The 14827-nt window shown below is 50.0% G+C and overlaps 1 protein-coding gene across 2 annotated transcripts in view; it reads right to left on the bottom strand.

The window, feature by feature from the left end:
• The window catches only part of HSD11B2 (hydroxysteroid 11-beta dehydrogenase 2), a 16715-nt gene extending 1888 nt beyond the window's left edge, over nucleotides 1-14827 (bottom strand). The window contains exons 1-4 of one of the 2 annotated variants that reach the window (XM_039353597.1): nucleotides 14437-14827; nucleotides 2622-2834; nucleotides 1840-2025; nucleotides 1182-1319 (exon numbers count right to left, since the gene is read on the bottom strand). In XM_039353597.1, coding sequence (XP_039209531.1) covers nucleotides 1182-1319; nucleotides 1840-2025; nucleotides 2622-2834; nucleotides 14437-14701 — 802 coding nt within the window. In that variant the 5' untranslated portion in view covers nucleotides 14702-14827. The remainder of the gene's footprint in view (nucleotides 1-1181; nucleotides 1320-1839; nucleotides 2026-2621; nucleotides 2835-14436) is intronic. The other variant, XM_039353598.1, reaches the window with a different exon arrangement.

The raw sequence follows: 14827 nt of genomic DNA, 5'->3' as shown, positions 1-14827 counted from the left end.
GGAAGGACTCACTGGAGAAGGGCCTAATGCTGGGAAAGATTGAGGGCAATAGAAGAAGGGGATGACAGAGAATGAGATGGCTGGATGAAGTCACTGAAGCAGTAGGTGTGAACTTAAATGGACTCCGGAAGATGGTAGAGGACAGGAAGACCTGGAGGAACGTTGTCCATGGGGTCACGATGGGTCGGACACGACTTCGCAATTAACAACAACAAATAACATACAGTAGCACGGCTATCATTAATTTGCCTTAATGGTCTTAGAGTGGAAATCAACATAGAACAAGGTGATACAATAGCATCATCTATTCTTTTCTCAGCCTGCCTTGAAGTATTTTGCAAACTGGGCAAAAGATGGAATAAAAATCAATGATGCCTATTTAAATCACTTTAAGGTTTGCAGATGATGTCATTCTCGTCTCACAAGACCCAGAAGAGCTACAAAGACACATACAAGAGCTGCATAAAGCAGGAGAACTGTTTGGCTTAAAAATAAACCTGAAAAAGAGCCAAGTTATGTTTAATAAATTCACCAAAGAAAAAAATATATCTGGAGAAGACCTAGACATAATAGACCGCTACATCCTGTATAGCTTGGCCAACAGATCTCAGTGAAAGGTGATGAAATAAAGAAAATGGTTAAATGTGGTTGACAGGCATTCGGAAACTAAGCGTAATTTTCAAGAACAATCTCCCCCTCGGCCTGAAGAGAAAAGTTTTCAATCAGTCTATGCTACCTGCTCTAATGTACGCCAGTGAAACATGGGCACTAACCTCACAATCGATACAAAAGCTAGGAGTGGCAAAAAGAGCCATGGAAAGAGACACGCTCAGTGTTACAAGACAAGATAGAAAGACCTGCACATAGAGAACAAACGAAAGTATACGACAGCATCAAGAGAGTAAAAGAATGGAAATGGGCTGGTCACAGCAAGAAGGACCAATGGCAGGTGGACCAAGGCAGTCCTAGAAAGGATCCCACTTGATAAAAGGCGTCCACAAAAGAGACCTAAAACAAGATGGAGAGATGACATCAGCTAGTATGGCGGGCCCAGTTGGCAAAAGAAAGCCCAGGACTGTATTGGTTGGAAACTTACGGAAAAGGCCTTCATCCTGCAGTGGACAGACAATGGCTAGGATGATGATGATAGCACAGCATTATCCAAGTATTTTCAGCCTTACCTGTTTTGAAGTACCCTGGAAAAATCACGCTCACTCTGATTCCCCAGGGTGCAAGCTCACAGTGGAAGGTGTCCATCAGAAGGCTAAGAGCCGCTTTGGAGGTACCGTAGCTGGCCAGGCAGGGGTAGGGCATATTGCCTGGGGAAACACAAATAAACCTTGCAGTGCTTATCATCGGCCCTATTGAAGGCTTCAAGGCCCCCAGCAGCAATGCCTCCTCCCCAGAGATCTCCATGGGTCACTATTATTGGTAAGCACCTTCTGAATGGATCAGGCGGAAACGGCCAGCAATTTTAACTGCATGGAGTGCAATGCTTGCCACAAGGACCTCGGTTCACACAATGCACCAAACCAAATATTGTGCTAGATAAAGCAAGGCTGGATTGATCTGTTAACGGGCCAAAGAAGGATCACCTGTTATTGATTAGTCTATGGACAAACAAGTTTCTGTGGCAACCTGTTATAGTCCAGGATGGTGGGGGGACGGACACATATTTCTAGCAAATAAAGTTGCAGATAAAGCCCTCAGAAGGATCTGATAAAGAAACGGAACCAGAAAACTAAATTTCCAGGTGGTCGCGCGGCCACTGTTTGTAGGCCTAACACCCTCCCGGTGGGCTCAGCCCGAGCAACCCTGTTTTCTGAAGGGGCCCCTTACCAGCCGGGCTGCTGACTGTGACGATCCTGCCACGGGATGAGCGGAGCAGGGGCAGCAGTCCTTTGGTCAGCTCCAAGGGCCCAAAGAAGTTCACCTCCATGCAGGTGCGGAAGTGGAGCAGCGGTGTCAGTTCTGCATTGGCAATGGTGTCATTAAACCCAGCGTTATTCACGAGGCCCCAGAGACCTGCCCGTTGAAACAAAACAGGGAAGTATGGAAATGCTCACTGCGCCCTGAGAGGGCACGAAAGGAGGAGGTGGAGGGAGGGTGTTAAGCAAAACATGGAGTCTGCCTCATGAAACTATTAAACCCCAACAGTGGCCGTGGTGACTATTTTCCGATCGCTTCCTCTACTGGGCTGTGCTGATGGCAGAAGAGCTGTCCTCAGTGCAAAAATGACTGCAGAATGTCTCGCTCAGGTCCCCCCAGGAGGAGGCGCTGGCCAAGGTCTGGGCGGAGACAGCAAAAGATGTGACCAAGAGCAAAGAGGGACGGAGACCTTGGAAGCCAGCACATTGGGGGAGGAAAGTCGCTGTAGGTCAGTGGGCACAAGAAATTCTGAGAACGTGTTGGGGGCACTCTCCTTCAGCATTTATAGGCCAGTGACTGGATGCCTTTTCAAGGCCACTTTTCTATGATCCTCATCCCTCAGTCAGATGATCCCTAGGGAACAGCCTCTTGGGAAAGAGGGATTCCTACTTCTGAGCAAATGGGGACGGCCTCTTCTAGGCGACCGAGAGCCGACAATGGGCACTGAGCGGCTGCTGCTGAGTTCCGATTACCTGTCCTTCCAGTCTGGGCTTTGATGAACTGCAGGGCTTGCTGAATGTCCTCCGCCTTAGTGAGGTCCATTTGCAGGAGAGTCAGCCGTGGGGAGCACGTCTGCCGAAGCTCTTCTGCCCCAGAACTCTTCAGGTCCAGCACACTGGCATAGACGGTCAGCCCCAGCCTGTCCAAGTGCTGGGCGGCTGCCTTCCCAAAGCCGGAATCGCATCCTGGGGGCCATAAAAGGAGTGGTGGGAGAGCTGGACAAGACGTCCTGCCCCACCTCACCTAGGGATGACCTTACATGGTCATTTTGAAGATGGAAAAGATGAAAGTACGAAGGAGGGCCATATCAGAATATGTGGAGGGGGATAGGAATCAATCAATTATTAATCCATAAGGCTTCCAAGAATCTGGTTTTTCACAATTTTTAAACAAAGATTAATTACAAGTCAAATGGAGACAACATTTAAATGCACTAAATAGTCACAATAAAAATCTTAGGAATTAATTTCAACATAATTAACTATATACCTAACTTTCCTATATAGAGAATGATGGAGATTTAAAAACACTTAATTTGGGTGAGGTACAAGGTCCCCTCCCCCCACGGAATGTATTATAATGTATTATAAAGGTTATCTTATCTTGTACAGTAAATGCCAGAGATCATCTGCTCATTGGGCCCCGGGGGACACGAAGTGAGAGGAACATGCAGAACTCGGAAATCACCCAGGTTTCCAAAATAGTTTGGACTCTGCATTTGAGTTTTCCTTAGTAAGAACTTTGCTGTAAACTACACTAGAAAGGGGAGGGTGGGGGAGAAAAAATGAAATGAGTGCCTCAATCTTGGAAATGAGAGTATGACAAGGGACCTTAGAATATCAACCAGGTTCTCTTTTTTTGACAACTTTTTTTTATTTTTTGTATAGTTATTTTTTTGCAACTATTTTGGAATTTTGGAGTCCCCAAAGCATTCCAAAGTTCTGAACTGACTGATGCCAAAGCCATCATTTTGTCAGCCTCAAGATTCCATCCTTGATTGAGCCAAATAATAACAAAAAATATAATAATAATAATAGCATCAAAAAAAAAAAAAAACGGTTAACACAAAGATGCACCAGGAAGATGATGGGACCCACAGTTGCTATCAGAGGCTGAGCCGTGGCTTCATCTTCAAAAACCAGCACATCCAAGATAGGCTGACATCACACGGGGGCTGGCCTTCTGTGTCCACAAATTACGGAACCCCCAACTTTCACTCGGGCTGAGGAGAGGGTGCTGGGGGGCCCTGTCAAAGAGGCTCCTTATGGAAGAGCCCTTGGAGTTCAGCTGCGGGAGAGCCCTTCTTTCCTTCCTCCTTCCAGAGTTTTCCAGACCCACTTCAGGGTTCGGCTGGTGGGGGGACTCTGATAGCAGGGGCCCTGATGCTTCATGCGCCCAGATGGCCCTATTCCCAAATGGGGCTGAGCTGGGATTATGGAAATGATGGGAAGGCCAACGAAGCCTCAACTGACCAGTCGGCTCACGGGAAAGCAGTTCTAGTTGTAGCAGAAAATAGTTGCCATCTCCATGCACCGTTAAATGAACTCTACTCATCAGTTGCCTGGAAGAAGGGGGGGGCGAACTTTCATTACCAACATCCACAGCTCTTCCTAATGTTCCTCCACTTGCCTCCTCCTGAGGAGGCACCTTCTCGCCAGTAACTTTCTGCTTTCAATTCAGGGCAAGGGGGACCCTGAGCCAGGGCCGGAGCAGCCCACGGAAGAGGGACGCTTCGCAGAAGGCCTAAAAGGGACGTTGATTGGAGCACACGAGGGCAGGAGAGGCCCTCGCCCTCACCACATCGACCCCCACCCCTTCGGGCAAACTCAAAAAGATCTGGAGCAGCCTAGAAATATACACTTAATGTTAAAAACAAAAGGTCAAGGATCAAAATATAAAATAAGCAAAGCAAGCATTAAAATAATGCCAGGAAATAAAATCAGCATTAAAAACCACAAGAGAAGGACAAGGGGGGACATGATAGCAGTGTTCCAATATCTCAGGGGCTGCCATAAAGAAGAGGGAATTAAGCTATTCTCCAAAGCACCTGAAGGCAGGACAATAAGCAACGGGTGGAAACTAATCAAGGAGAGAAGCAACCTAGAACTAAGGAGAAACTTCCTGACAGTTAGAACAATTAATCAGTGGAACAGCTTGCCTCCAGAAGCAGTAAATGCTCCAACACTGGAAGTTTTTAAGAAGAGACTGGACAGCCATTTGTCCGAAATGGTGTAGGGTTTCCTGCCCGAGCAGGGGGTTGGACTAGATGACCTCCAAGGTCCCTTCCAACTTTACTACTATTATTATATATCTTCCAGAGAAGCCGCAGTGTTCAGCCCCGGCTGACGCGGGAGCCTGCCTTCCAGTCCAGCCAGCAGGTGACAGGCACTTTCTGGGACCAAAGCCCCCACGCCTCAGGCCCCTGCACTCCTCTTGCCCGGCCCGGCTGCGCTTGTCTCTCACCTGTGCCTGGAGGCCACTGACTGCAGGCCCGCCTTTCCCCTCCATGCCTGCCGCAAATCGTTCAAAGCCTTGGCGGCTTTTATGGACCACTGCAGCAGATCAAGCATGGAGCTGAGGTTTCTCACCAGCCATTGAGCCTAAGAATGGCTTGTGTACCAGTCCAAACCTGAGGGAACGAGGAATTTGCCTCAATTGGTTAACCCCTGTCTAATCAACGTGCTATTATAGTTATACCGCTATTACAGCTTGCTTGGAAGGTTCAAGCGTGAATTAGTTGTATGATACAGGGGGGGTACTGACATGAAACAAGAGTGTGGCATACAGCAACCAGTGTGTCTTTATGGTGCCATGCAGAAGCCTGTCCAGGAGCCCAGGGTTGCTTCTTTCTGGGATTCAGCCACCACAGGGAGAAAGGCAGAGCCCCCAAACTGCACCCATCACACTTTCTTGCTTAAATTACAACCAGCCCCAGTTTCAGAAAAGGGGAGGGGATGCAGATGTGGCTGGTTTTCAGGTCAGGAAACCCTGGAAACTGCGATGTATGGGGGGGAGGGAGGTCTGAGACTGCTTCCCTTGCTGGGAGGGGGGACTCCACTCCAGGCCTGTGACCTGCAGCACGCATAACAGCCTGTCTTTCACCTGGGCTCCAAGCGGCTGCTCTTGGCCTCCAACCCACAGCACAGGAGAGACAAGGCTGCCTCACATGAGTGGAGAAACTGGCGGTGTGGGGAGGGGGGTTCTCCTTCCAGAGGAGGGCAAGGAGGGGAGGACTTGACTTTCTCACGCCAAGCGGGAGAGAAAAGGGGAGGAATGAAAACAATCTGGGGCAAGCAAAGTACAGGATGTTCTTTTCCCCTCTGATAGGTATGGTGATAGAACTTCCTTCTCCAGCAGATTTATGGCAACATTAACCATTAACAGCTGTCGGCCAGATGCCAGCGCACCAAGCAGAGGGTGCTGCAGTCTTGTGTGCACACCGGCTGCCACTCCCTCAGCCCGACATTTCCACCCAAAGGGCACAAAACCAGCCCGACTGGCCCAGGGGACCTTTTCTCTCCTTGGCCAAACCAGGGCCATCCTTGAGCTCAAGACCAAAGGGAGAACAATGCTACGGGCAGAGCAGCGCTTTGATGTCTGCAATAATCTGCCCCAAAGCAGCCAGAGATGAGGGAGACAACAAATATTATCAGACATGTATGCCTAAATGTGTGCCTTTGTTTTCTAGCAGGATCCCAATCTGGCTAGATTTCAGAGCTGCTCTTCGCAGGCGATGGCCGTCTACCTCTCCATTTTCTTCATACAATCTTTCATTTGCAAGAGTGTTCTAGGAGTGAGATACGCCGGAAACGTGTGGGGCTCTCCCGGACTCTCAGTTCTCCTTATCACAAAGGCCTCTTTCCAGTTTTGTCAGCTCTCAGCTCCTTCACAGAACCTGGAGCCAGGCGCCATCTCATCCCTGACCCCATTGTGTCATCTCTGCATTTTAACTGGTTTTTCTCTGGAAGGTCAGTGTGATGGCCTTGGAGAAGAAACCATGTGAGGCCACCCAGCAAATGGTGGATATTAGCCAGGCCCCAAGGCTGCTCCTTCAACTGCCCCAGATGCTTCTGAGGAGAGAGCAGCCCCAGGGCAGCCTTCGAATGAATGCCAGATCTTTCTAAAGAGGCTGCTAAGCAGGCAGATGCTTTAGAATCCTGCATATAACAACAATAACAGTAGTTGTTGTTGCTGTTGTTGTTATTATTATTATTCCACTGGTGAATTGTTCTGTCAGGAAATTTCTCCTTAGTTCTAGGTTGCTTCTCTCTTTGATCAGTTTCTATCTGTTGTTTCTTGTCCTGCCTTCAAGTGTTTTAGAGAATAGCTTGACTCCCTCTTCTTTGGGGCAACCCCTCAGGTACTGAAACGCTGCTATCATGTCGTCCTTCTCTTCATTAGATTAGACATTCCCAATTCCAGCAACCGTTCCTTATGTTTTAGCCTCCAGTCCCCTAATCAGCTTTGTTGCTTTTCTTTGTACTCTTTCTAGAGTCTCAACATCTTTTTTACATCGTGGTGACCAAAACTGGATGCATTATTCCAAGTGTGGCTTTACCAAGGCATTGTAAAGTAATATTAACACTTCACGTAATCTTGATTCTATCCCTCTGTTAATGCAGCCTAGCACTGTGTTGGCTTTTTTGGCAGCTGCAGCACGTGGCTGGCTCATATTTAAATGATTGTCCACTAGGACTCCGAGATCCCTCTCACAGTTGCTATTATTGAGCAAGGTACCACCTATACTGTACCTGTGCATTTGGTTTTTCTTGCCTAAATGTAGAACCTTGCTTTTTCACCATTTAATTTCATTTTGTTATCTGTCAACATCTGAACTGGATCATTCTTTCTCTGACAAAAAAAGAGATGATTTTAAAATAATTTGGCCATTGTTCTTTCTGGAGTTACTTCACTTGGGACAGAAGATTCATGACCTTTTCTTCTGTTAAATTTTAATGTTGCACCACATTTCTAGTACATGTATAAGCATATATTAATGGTTCTGTCAGTTTGTTGGAACAAATGAGGTTGTAAAATAATGCTTATACTGCAGTTGCAGACTTCACATCAGATGTCAGCTGGTTCCACCTGCTGCTCGGTGCCAATCTGCAAGAGCCCTCTGGGTACTCAGCCTTTGTTTTAAGGCTTCCAGTGATGGGGATGGGCCTTTTCCTGAGGCAGCCATCAGAAACACAAGCCTGCCCTCCAGAAAAACAGAGACCAAGGCCATTCCTTCCTGCACATCAACCTTGAGACATCCAAAGACTGTCACTTCCCCCCCCCCATTTTCTCTTCCTCCAACCAAACGCATCCAGTCCCTTTCATTGTCCCTCGTGGGACTTGGCCTCCAGGCCCTCCACTGCCTTGTTGCCCTCCTCTGCCCTGACACCGCTCATCGCTGTTGTTTTACACCGCAGTGCCCATAATTGGACTGTCATCCCAAGGGGAGCCTGCTCAGCCGCGTGGGATAGGGCCTTCCCCTGAACTGAGCTTGGTGCTCCTGTTTCTGCATCACAAAATAGTTTTGCCTTTCCAGCAGTTGCATCACACTATTGATCCATGTCCTCTTTGTGACTACCTAGAATACCCAGATCTTTTCACATGTGCTATTGCCAGGCCAATGTCCACCCCCCCTTCTTTTAATGATTTTCCCAGATGCCTTCCATCCAGTTAAATTTCTTCTTGCTCATTTTTCCCCATTGTTCACCACTTCTCTACATTATACATGTCACTTACAAATTTAACCACCATCCCTTCTTCCAGGTCATTATCAGAACCATTGAAGAGCCAGGGCCCACACAGCCTCCAGCACCTCTCTCAGTCTCTTTTCAGGTGGCTGGGAAGACCTCCGGTGGCCTCTCTGCCCATTGAGGACTCCATCCAACAGTTGTGTGCTTGATCCAACTGAAATGTGCCTGGTAATTTTTGACTCGGCATATTGTGGAAACACAGCCTTTGTCTTGGCCAATACAGTATGTCACTGTGGTTTCTTTGATTGGGAATGGCCCGGAATGTGAAGTCAGCAGTTGTATTTTGTTCACCTGGATTTAATTTAGTATATTTTGTGAATCCAGTTGATGTATCCAGAAAAAAAAAAAACAGTATGCCATAGGATTTTCTAGTGAGGCACAAATTGCACAATGGTTCTGCATGGAAAACAATGTTGTTTTCCAACAGCAACTTCTCATATTTTCCTCACAGCTTTGTCCATCTTTTTTCTTAACTGTCATGGAGAAAAAGATGAAACAGCCACACAACACCTTTGGCACAGGCACATTGAGTTCCTCAGTGCCTCCCACTCCACACCCCGAGTCCATTCAGAAGGCGCCGGGACTGATGGGATCAAAAGCTGCTGAAATCCCGGACCTCCATCCTGAGCCTGCTAGAAATCTTCTGCAAGGATGATCAATGTCCAAAAATCCTGATTGAAAAGGCTTTATATCTGGGGCTGCATTTTTCTTCTTCTACCAGTTTCTCCTACCAGGCCAAAGTTGGCTTCCTTTGATTCTAGCGAAGTATTTCTGCTGATTGAGGTTCAGAATCCTGAGGCCTTTTACGTGCCAACTTGCAAAAGGCTTCTCTGCTTCAGCTTTAACTGGTTTAGTGGTCAGAGACTGAGTAGGGAAGCCTCGGAGCTGAAAAGATTTCCACCAGACAAATCTCTGCCACATCCGAGTTGTTGCCTGAGGAAAGCCTTGGGGATTTGGACTCCTGGCCACAGATGGAGGAGTGGGGGGGGGTCGCCCCACATATGGCAAAGAACCTGTGAGAGCCACATCTAATGAACTGAACTTCTCAGCTCAGCCGAGGGGCCGTCTCCCTTCTCTGCTCCACCACCTGCTGCTCAACAGACCCCCCTCCAAAGAAGAATGGACCTTGATCCTATGTGGGGAATGTGGTGCCCAGAAGGGATCCCCAAAGGCTTTGCCTCTCCCTTCGCTGGAAGACGCTCTCCCCCTGCAGCTCTCCTTGGTGCTGAAAGGATCCGCTGCTTCCAGGCCCTCCTTCCTTCCTGCCCACCAGAAGGGCAGCAGGGCTTTCTGGGAGGGCTGAATCCCCAGTCCCTGGCACAGGCACTCCTGCTTTTCCTGCACTCGCCTTGGAACGCCTCTTCTCTGGAGCAAGGGAAGTCTGACAAAGCGACTCAGCAGTCAGACAACTATCGGACCTTTAGTTACATGTTTTAACAAGCCACTTTGGAGGAGAGAACCAACCTAGATCTAACTAAGAAGAAATTTTGTAACCTGTTACTTCTTCTCTTGCCTTCAGATTCTTTGGAGAACAGGGCTCTTTGTGACAGCCCCTCAAGTATTAGAAGACAGCCATCATGTCACCCTAATCCTTCTCTTTGGGACTGTGTTGCCCAGGCAGCTCCATCACAGAAGGGCCCCCAGCTCCAGGCAGGCCCCGTCGGTCGAGTCCCAGGCCCACCGCCTCTCCGTCTGGAGCACATTTGGGACCTGTCACCCTCCCCAGCATCTCCAAACTATCTGCTGTTTAAGAGTGCAGGTTTTTCAGGGACTAAAAACTCACCAAAAAAATAATCTTGGTTGTTTTTTAACCTCACATCTTTTCCTGTGGTGGAAGCTCCTCAGGAGATTTGATGCTGACTTGTCTGCCTGGCAAATGTTCTCCTTCCCAGAGTGAGGAAGGCAAAGAGGTTCCTCCCTTGTCTAGATACCAACCAATAAAAAATATTTAAGCACAGGAGGGTTTTGTTTTAATTTTAAAGGAAATCAAAAGTCAGAATATGTTTCTTGGCTTCAAAACCAGCGAGATGACAACAATCGGGAGATCCCCTCATAACAGGAAAAGAAGCTGAGATAGGTGGGAGTTGCTAAAGAAGGAGAAATTTAAAACTTATTTATAGACATTCCCCCAAGAACATGTAGAAAAAAGGAGGTACAAAGAGTCTAGATTAAGACCAGCCACTTGGCAACCCTTCAAGGTTACAGCGGATCTCCTGGAGGGCTGCTTGCCACTCAGATAAGAATTTCTGATGGTTGGGTTCCCTTTACGGTCACCTGGCTGAATTTTAGGCACTCGGAAACCAGGCCACATTTACGGCCCTTTGCAGCATCCCGCATCATGTGGCCACGTTTTATGATGGTTTTGGTGAAAACTGGTTTGCTTAACAGCCACAGTGTTTGCTTAATGAGCACAGTCAAAAAGGGTGCAAAATCAGGTCAGTCATCTTACTGACCCAATCCTGCAGTTGTAAAGCCAACATTGTGGTTGTTCAGCAAACCCACTGTTGCCTGGAAGCCAGAAGCAAAAACCAGTTTCCAGCAAAAACCATTGTAAATCATGGTCACATGACCGTGGGATGCCACAAAACACCATAACTGTGAGCCAGATGCCAAGCATCAAAATGCGATCTTGCGGCCATGGGAAGGGGGCCTGGCCTTCGCATCCAAGTTGTAAGTTCTTTTAGGGGGCCTGTCACAACTCTGAACTGTCCTTAAATGACCAGTCATAATTTGAGGACTACCTGCACTTTGCTTTGATCATCCCCCATCTTGAGTCATTTTCCAGTCATGTAGTGGATTTGGAGAAATTAGGACTCAGAGGAAGGCAATGAAAACTCTCACGGGGCATGGAAAGCCCTCTAAAGAGAAGGAAATATGACCCAGGGGGACTAAATATGACATTGTTGAAGTATCTGAAAAGTCAGAGGGTCAGGACTGTTCGCTCTCACTCCAGAATGGAGAGATAATAGTAGCACCTAACTTACAGGAAGGCCGATTCTGCATGAATCCTAGAAAAAACTTGCTTTGGCAGGGAACTAATGGCCCAGAGAGGAGAGGAGCTTCTCAGGCAAGGCTAACAGCCTCTGTCTGGCAGGCTTTCATCAGGGCTCCCATGAGCTTTGAGACTCCTTTCAAATTCAGGATTCACTTATTTGATTGGTTCTTTTTCAAGCAGGACCCCTATTTCTTTGGCTGAATTTCTGGAACTGTCATAGCCCTGTATCCCACTGCACCAACCAAGAAAACAGTCCAGAGAATGATGAGAGTGAAAGAATTGAGAGATCAAAGCACACACAAAAGATTACACTACCCCAATCATTTCTTTATTAACTAAAGGGATCTAATCTATTCCCCCCCCCCCCCGTCGCCATTAGAATCTGATCTAAGTAGAGAGTAGCTAATGGTTGCAAGCCTGACTTATGCAGGTTTCTATTCTTAACCAAACCAAATGCACTCCAATCACTGGCAGGCATTAGGACCTAGAGCAGTACAGCAGGAGGAGCTGCCCCAAGCAAATGGGCTTCCCCCAGTTGGCCAGAAGCTATTCTAAACTTGTCTTCTTGAAGACAAAGAACTTGCCAGAATCACTGAAAAGATCTGCAATAGCACTTCGGCATTTTTGGAGCCTGTGTCCTTTGACCTGGGAACAAGCTGTGGAACGGAGTGAACCAGAAGCAGCTAATGTACCACAAGGCCAGATGTGTCTAATTAGTGTTCAACTCTCTTTTCTCATGGGAAAACCACAGCGGGCTATAAAAAGCAGAAAGCAGCAAATGGCCCCCTCCAAGCATCTTTCCCATTTGAGAGCTGATCTGGCTTGAGCGGAGCCTTTCCTGAACCCAGCTGTAAGCAGCATCAGAGAAGTGTCCTTTGGACGCTCCCTGTGGCTCCAGCTGGCTGCTGACCCAAGGCTTTCAACCCAGCAAGCATACAAGCTGGCAGAATAATACACTGCTCTGACTGAAGAGTTCAAAAAAACCCCAAATGACCCCATCAGAAAGCACAGGAAGAGTTGTACGTTCAGCTGGCTGGTAGCACATGGCCTTGAAAAGCATTCCCTATTTTCCTTTTGAAGGTTTTTGCACCAGAAAATTACCATTCTAAATGCACAATAATAGAATAGAATAATAGAATTACAGAATTGGAAGGGATTTCCAGTCCAACCCCCTTCTCAGGCAGGAAACCCTATATCATTTCAAACAAATGGTTGTCTAATCTCTTCTTACAAACCTACAGTGTTAGAGCATCCACAACTTCTGGAGGCAAGTCATTGCACTGATTAATTGTTCTGTCTGTCAGGAAATTTCTCCTTAATTCTAGGTTGCTTCTCTCCTTGATTAGTTTTCATCCATTGCTTCTTGTCCTGGCCTCAGGTGCTTTGGAGAATAGCTTGACTCCCTCTTCTTTGGTGGCAACCCCTGAGATATTGGGGCACTGCTATCATGTCACCCCTCATTCTTCTCTTCATCAAACTAGACATACCCAATTCCAGCAAGCGTTCTGTTTTTTATATGTTTTAGCCTCCAGTCCCCTAATCATCCTTGTTGCTCTTCTCTGCATTCTTTCTAGAGTCTCAACATCTTTTTTACATTGTGGCGACCAGAACTGGATGCAATATTCCAAGTATGATCTTACCAATAAATTATAAAGCAATACACCCTGAGTGCAGTTGGTCAACCTACTATGAATCCATCTGGTGGTGATGCTGCCTAACCCACATTTTTTTGGCAGAGTTAGTAACTGTAATTTTCCCATCCACTAAACTGCTCTTTGAGGCCCAACTTGTTCTCACTGGGAAAGGCTGCATCTGAGACTGGGGTCTCTCACCAGCAAAACCACCTGCAGACAGAGGGCGAATAGATTTATACAAATTGCTCATCTGTAAATTCTTCAGGAGAAAGCAGGTGTCCTTACTCAAGTGGTGCCTTTTCTCTTTCATTCGGTTTTTCCTGGAGGAGGGGCTCATCTGAGGGAGCACAGAAGGGCCAAGAGTGGCCCTCTCCCGGGCAGGGAGAAAAAGGCGGCACCAAGCCAAGGCTGACCCTGGGCGCCGCCTGGTCCCTTCCGTCCAAGGCTGTGGGTCCTCACAGGCAGAGGCAAGCCAGCCCCTCCACTGGGGGGGGGGTTTCCACCCAGAGGGCTCTCCAGGCAGCCTTTCTCGCATTTAATTGAATAGCCGGATCCCCCTTTGAACTCCGTGGGGCTCAGCCTGCCAGGGGGTTCCTCCAGCGGGCATCTGCCAACGTGGCTGCCCGGGCCCTGCGCGCTCTCCGACCTTCCGGCCGGCTTGCGGGGCCTTATGGAACCGGCATCAGGACTGCGCGCCGCTCCCGCTCTCGGCCCCGCGTTCTTCCCGCCTGGCCTCTTTCCCCGAAGGAGCCGCGTAGGATCCGGCTTCCACCGGCAACTCTCGGCTGCCGCCGGCGCCTGAACCGACTTGATGGGGCGATCCCCCCTCGGCCCCCGCCCGCCAGGCCCTCTGTGCGGCCGGGCCGTCGGGGGGACGCTGACCTCGTCGCCGCCGTTCTGCAGGGGGAGGCTCGGGACGGCCGGGAGAGAGCCGGGGCGGAGGCCGCGTCCGGGCCAGCCCCCGCCGGGGCGCTGAATCCGGGAGCGTTTTGCCTGCCGCCCCGGCTACTCTCGCAGCCCCGCTCAGTCCCCCGCGGCGGAGGGGCCCGTTCTGGACCGCGGGACCTAAGTGCGCGTTTCTGGGCAACGAGCGCGCCTTGCCGGCGCCAGCATCTCGTTCCGGAGAGCGCGGAGACCAGGCTCGGTCCTGATGCGGCCAGCCGCGAGCGGGGAGGATGGAGAGGGCCCGGGGCCCTTCGCTCTCCACGACCCCGCCCGGGCCAGGCCGCCGCTTGGGATCAGACGAAGCCGCCCCGCGCAGCCGAGCTCTCCCCGGCGCGGCTCCGGGCCAGGGGCTCGGCGGGAGCGACTCCGGCCCCAGAGAGCGCCGGGCGGCTCTGCGCCCGCGAAGGCGGCGCTGCCCGTCGGCTCTTGGCCCGAGAGGACGGCTCGCGCCCGCCGGACTCACCTGTCACCACCACCGCTTTCCCCCCCGTGGGGATCCGCTTCCGCCGGGCGGTGCTGGCCGAGACGAGCAAGCAGGCAGCCCCCGTGAGGGCGGCGCTGAGGGGCAGCGGCAGGACGGCCTGGCCCAGCGCCTGCAGGACGGCCAGCAGCCCCACCCGCAGCAGCAGCAGCCGGCTCAGCAACAGGTCCGAGCGCAGGAGCCGCACCGCCAGGCTGCCCAGGAAAAGCAGCCACACCGAGAGGCTGCACGCCCAGCCCAGCTCCATGCGGGGCAGGGCGGGAGGCCGATCGGGAGGCCGGGGCTACGCGGGAAGGCCGGCGGCGCGGGCGGCGGGAAACAAGTCAGGCGGCGGCCGCGCCGGGATGCCCCGAGCGCGCCTCGACCGACAGTG

The sequence above is a fragment of the Crotalus tigris genome, unplaced genomic scaffold (assembly GCF_016545835.1).
Source record: "Crotalus tigris isolate CLP2741 ecotype Arizona unplaced genomic scaffold, ASM1654583v1 scf7180000018525.42219311030:4301911, whole genome shotgun sequence".
In the NCBI taxonomy this organism is placed as follows: Eukaryota; Metazoa; Chordata; class Lepidosauria; order Squamata; family Viperidae; genus Crotalus; species Crotalus tigris.
The sequence above is the reverse complement of the archived record's forward strand: the minus strand, read 5'-3'. Positions and strand labels throughout refer to the sequence as shown.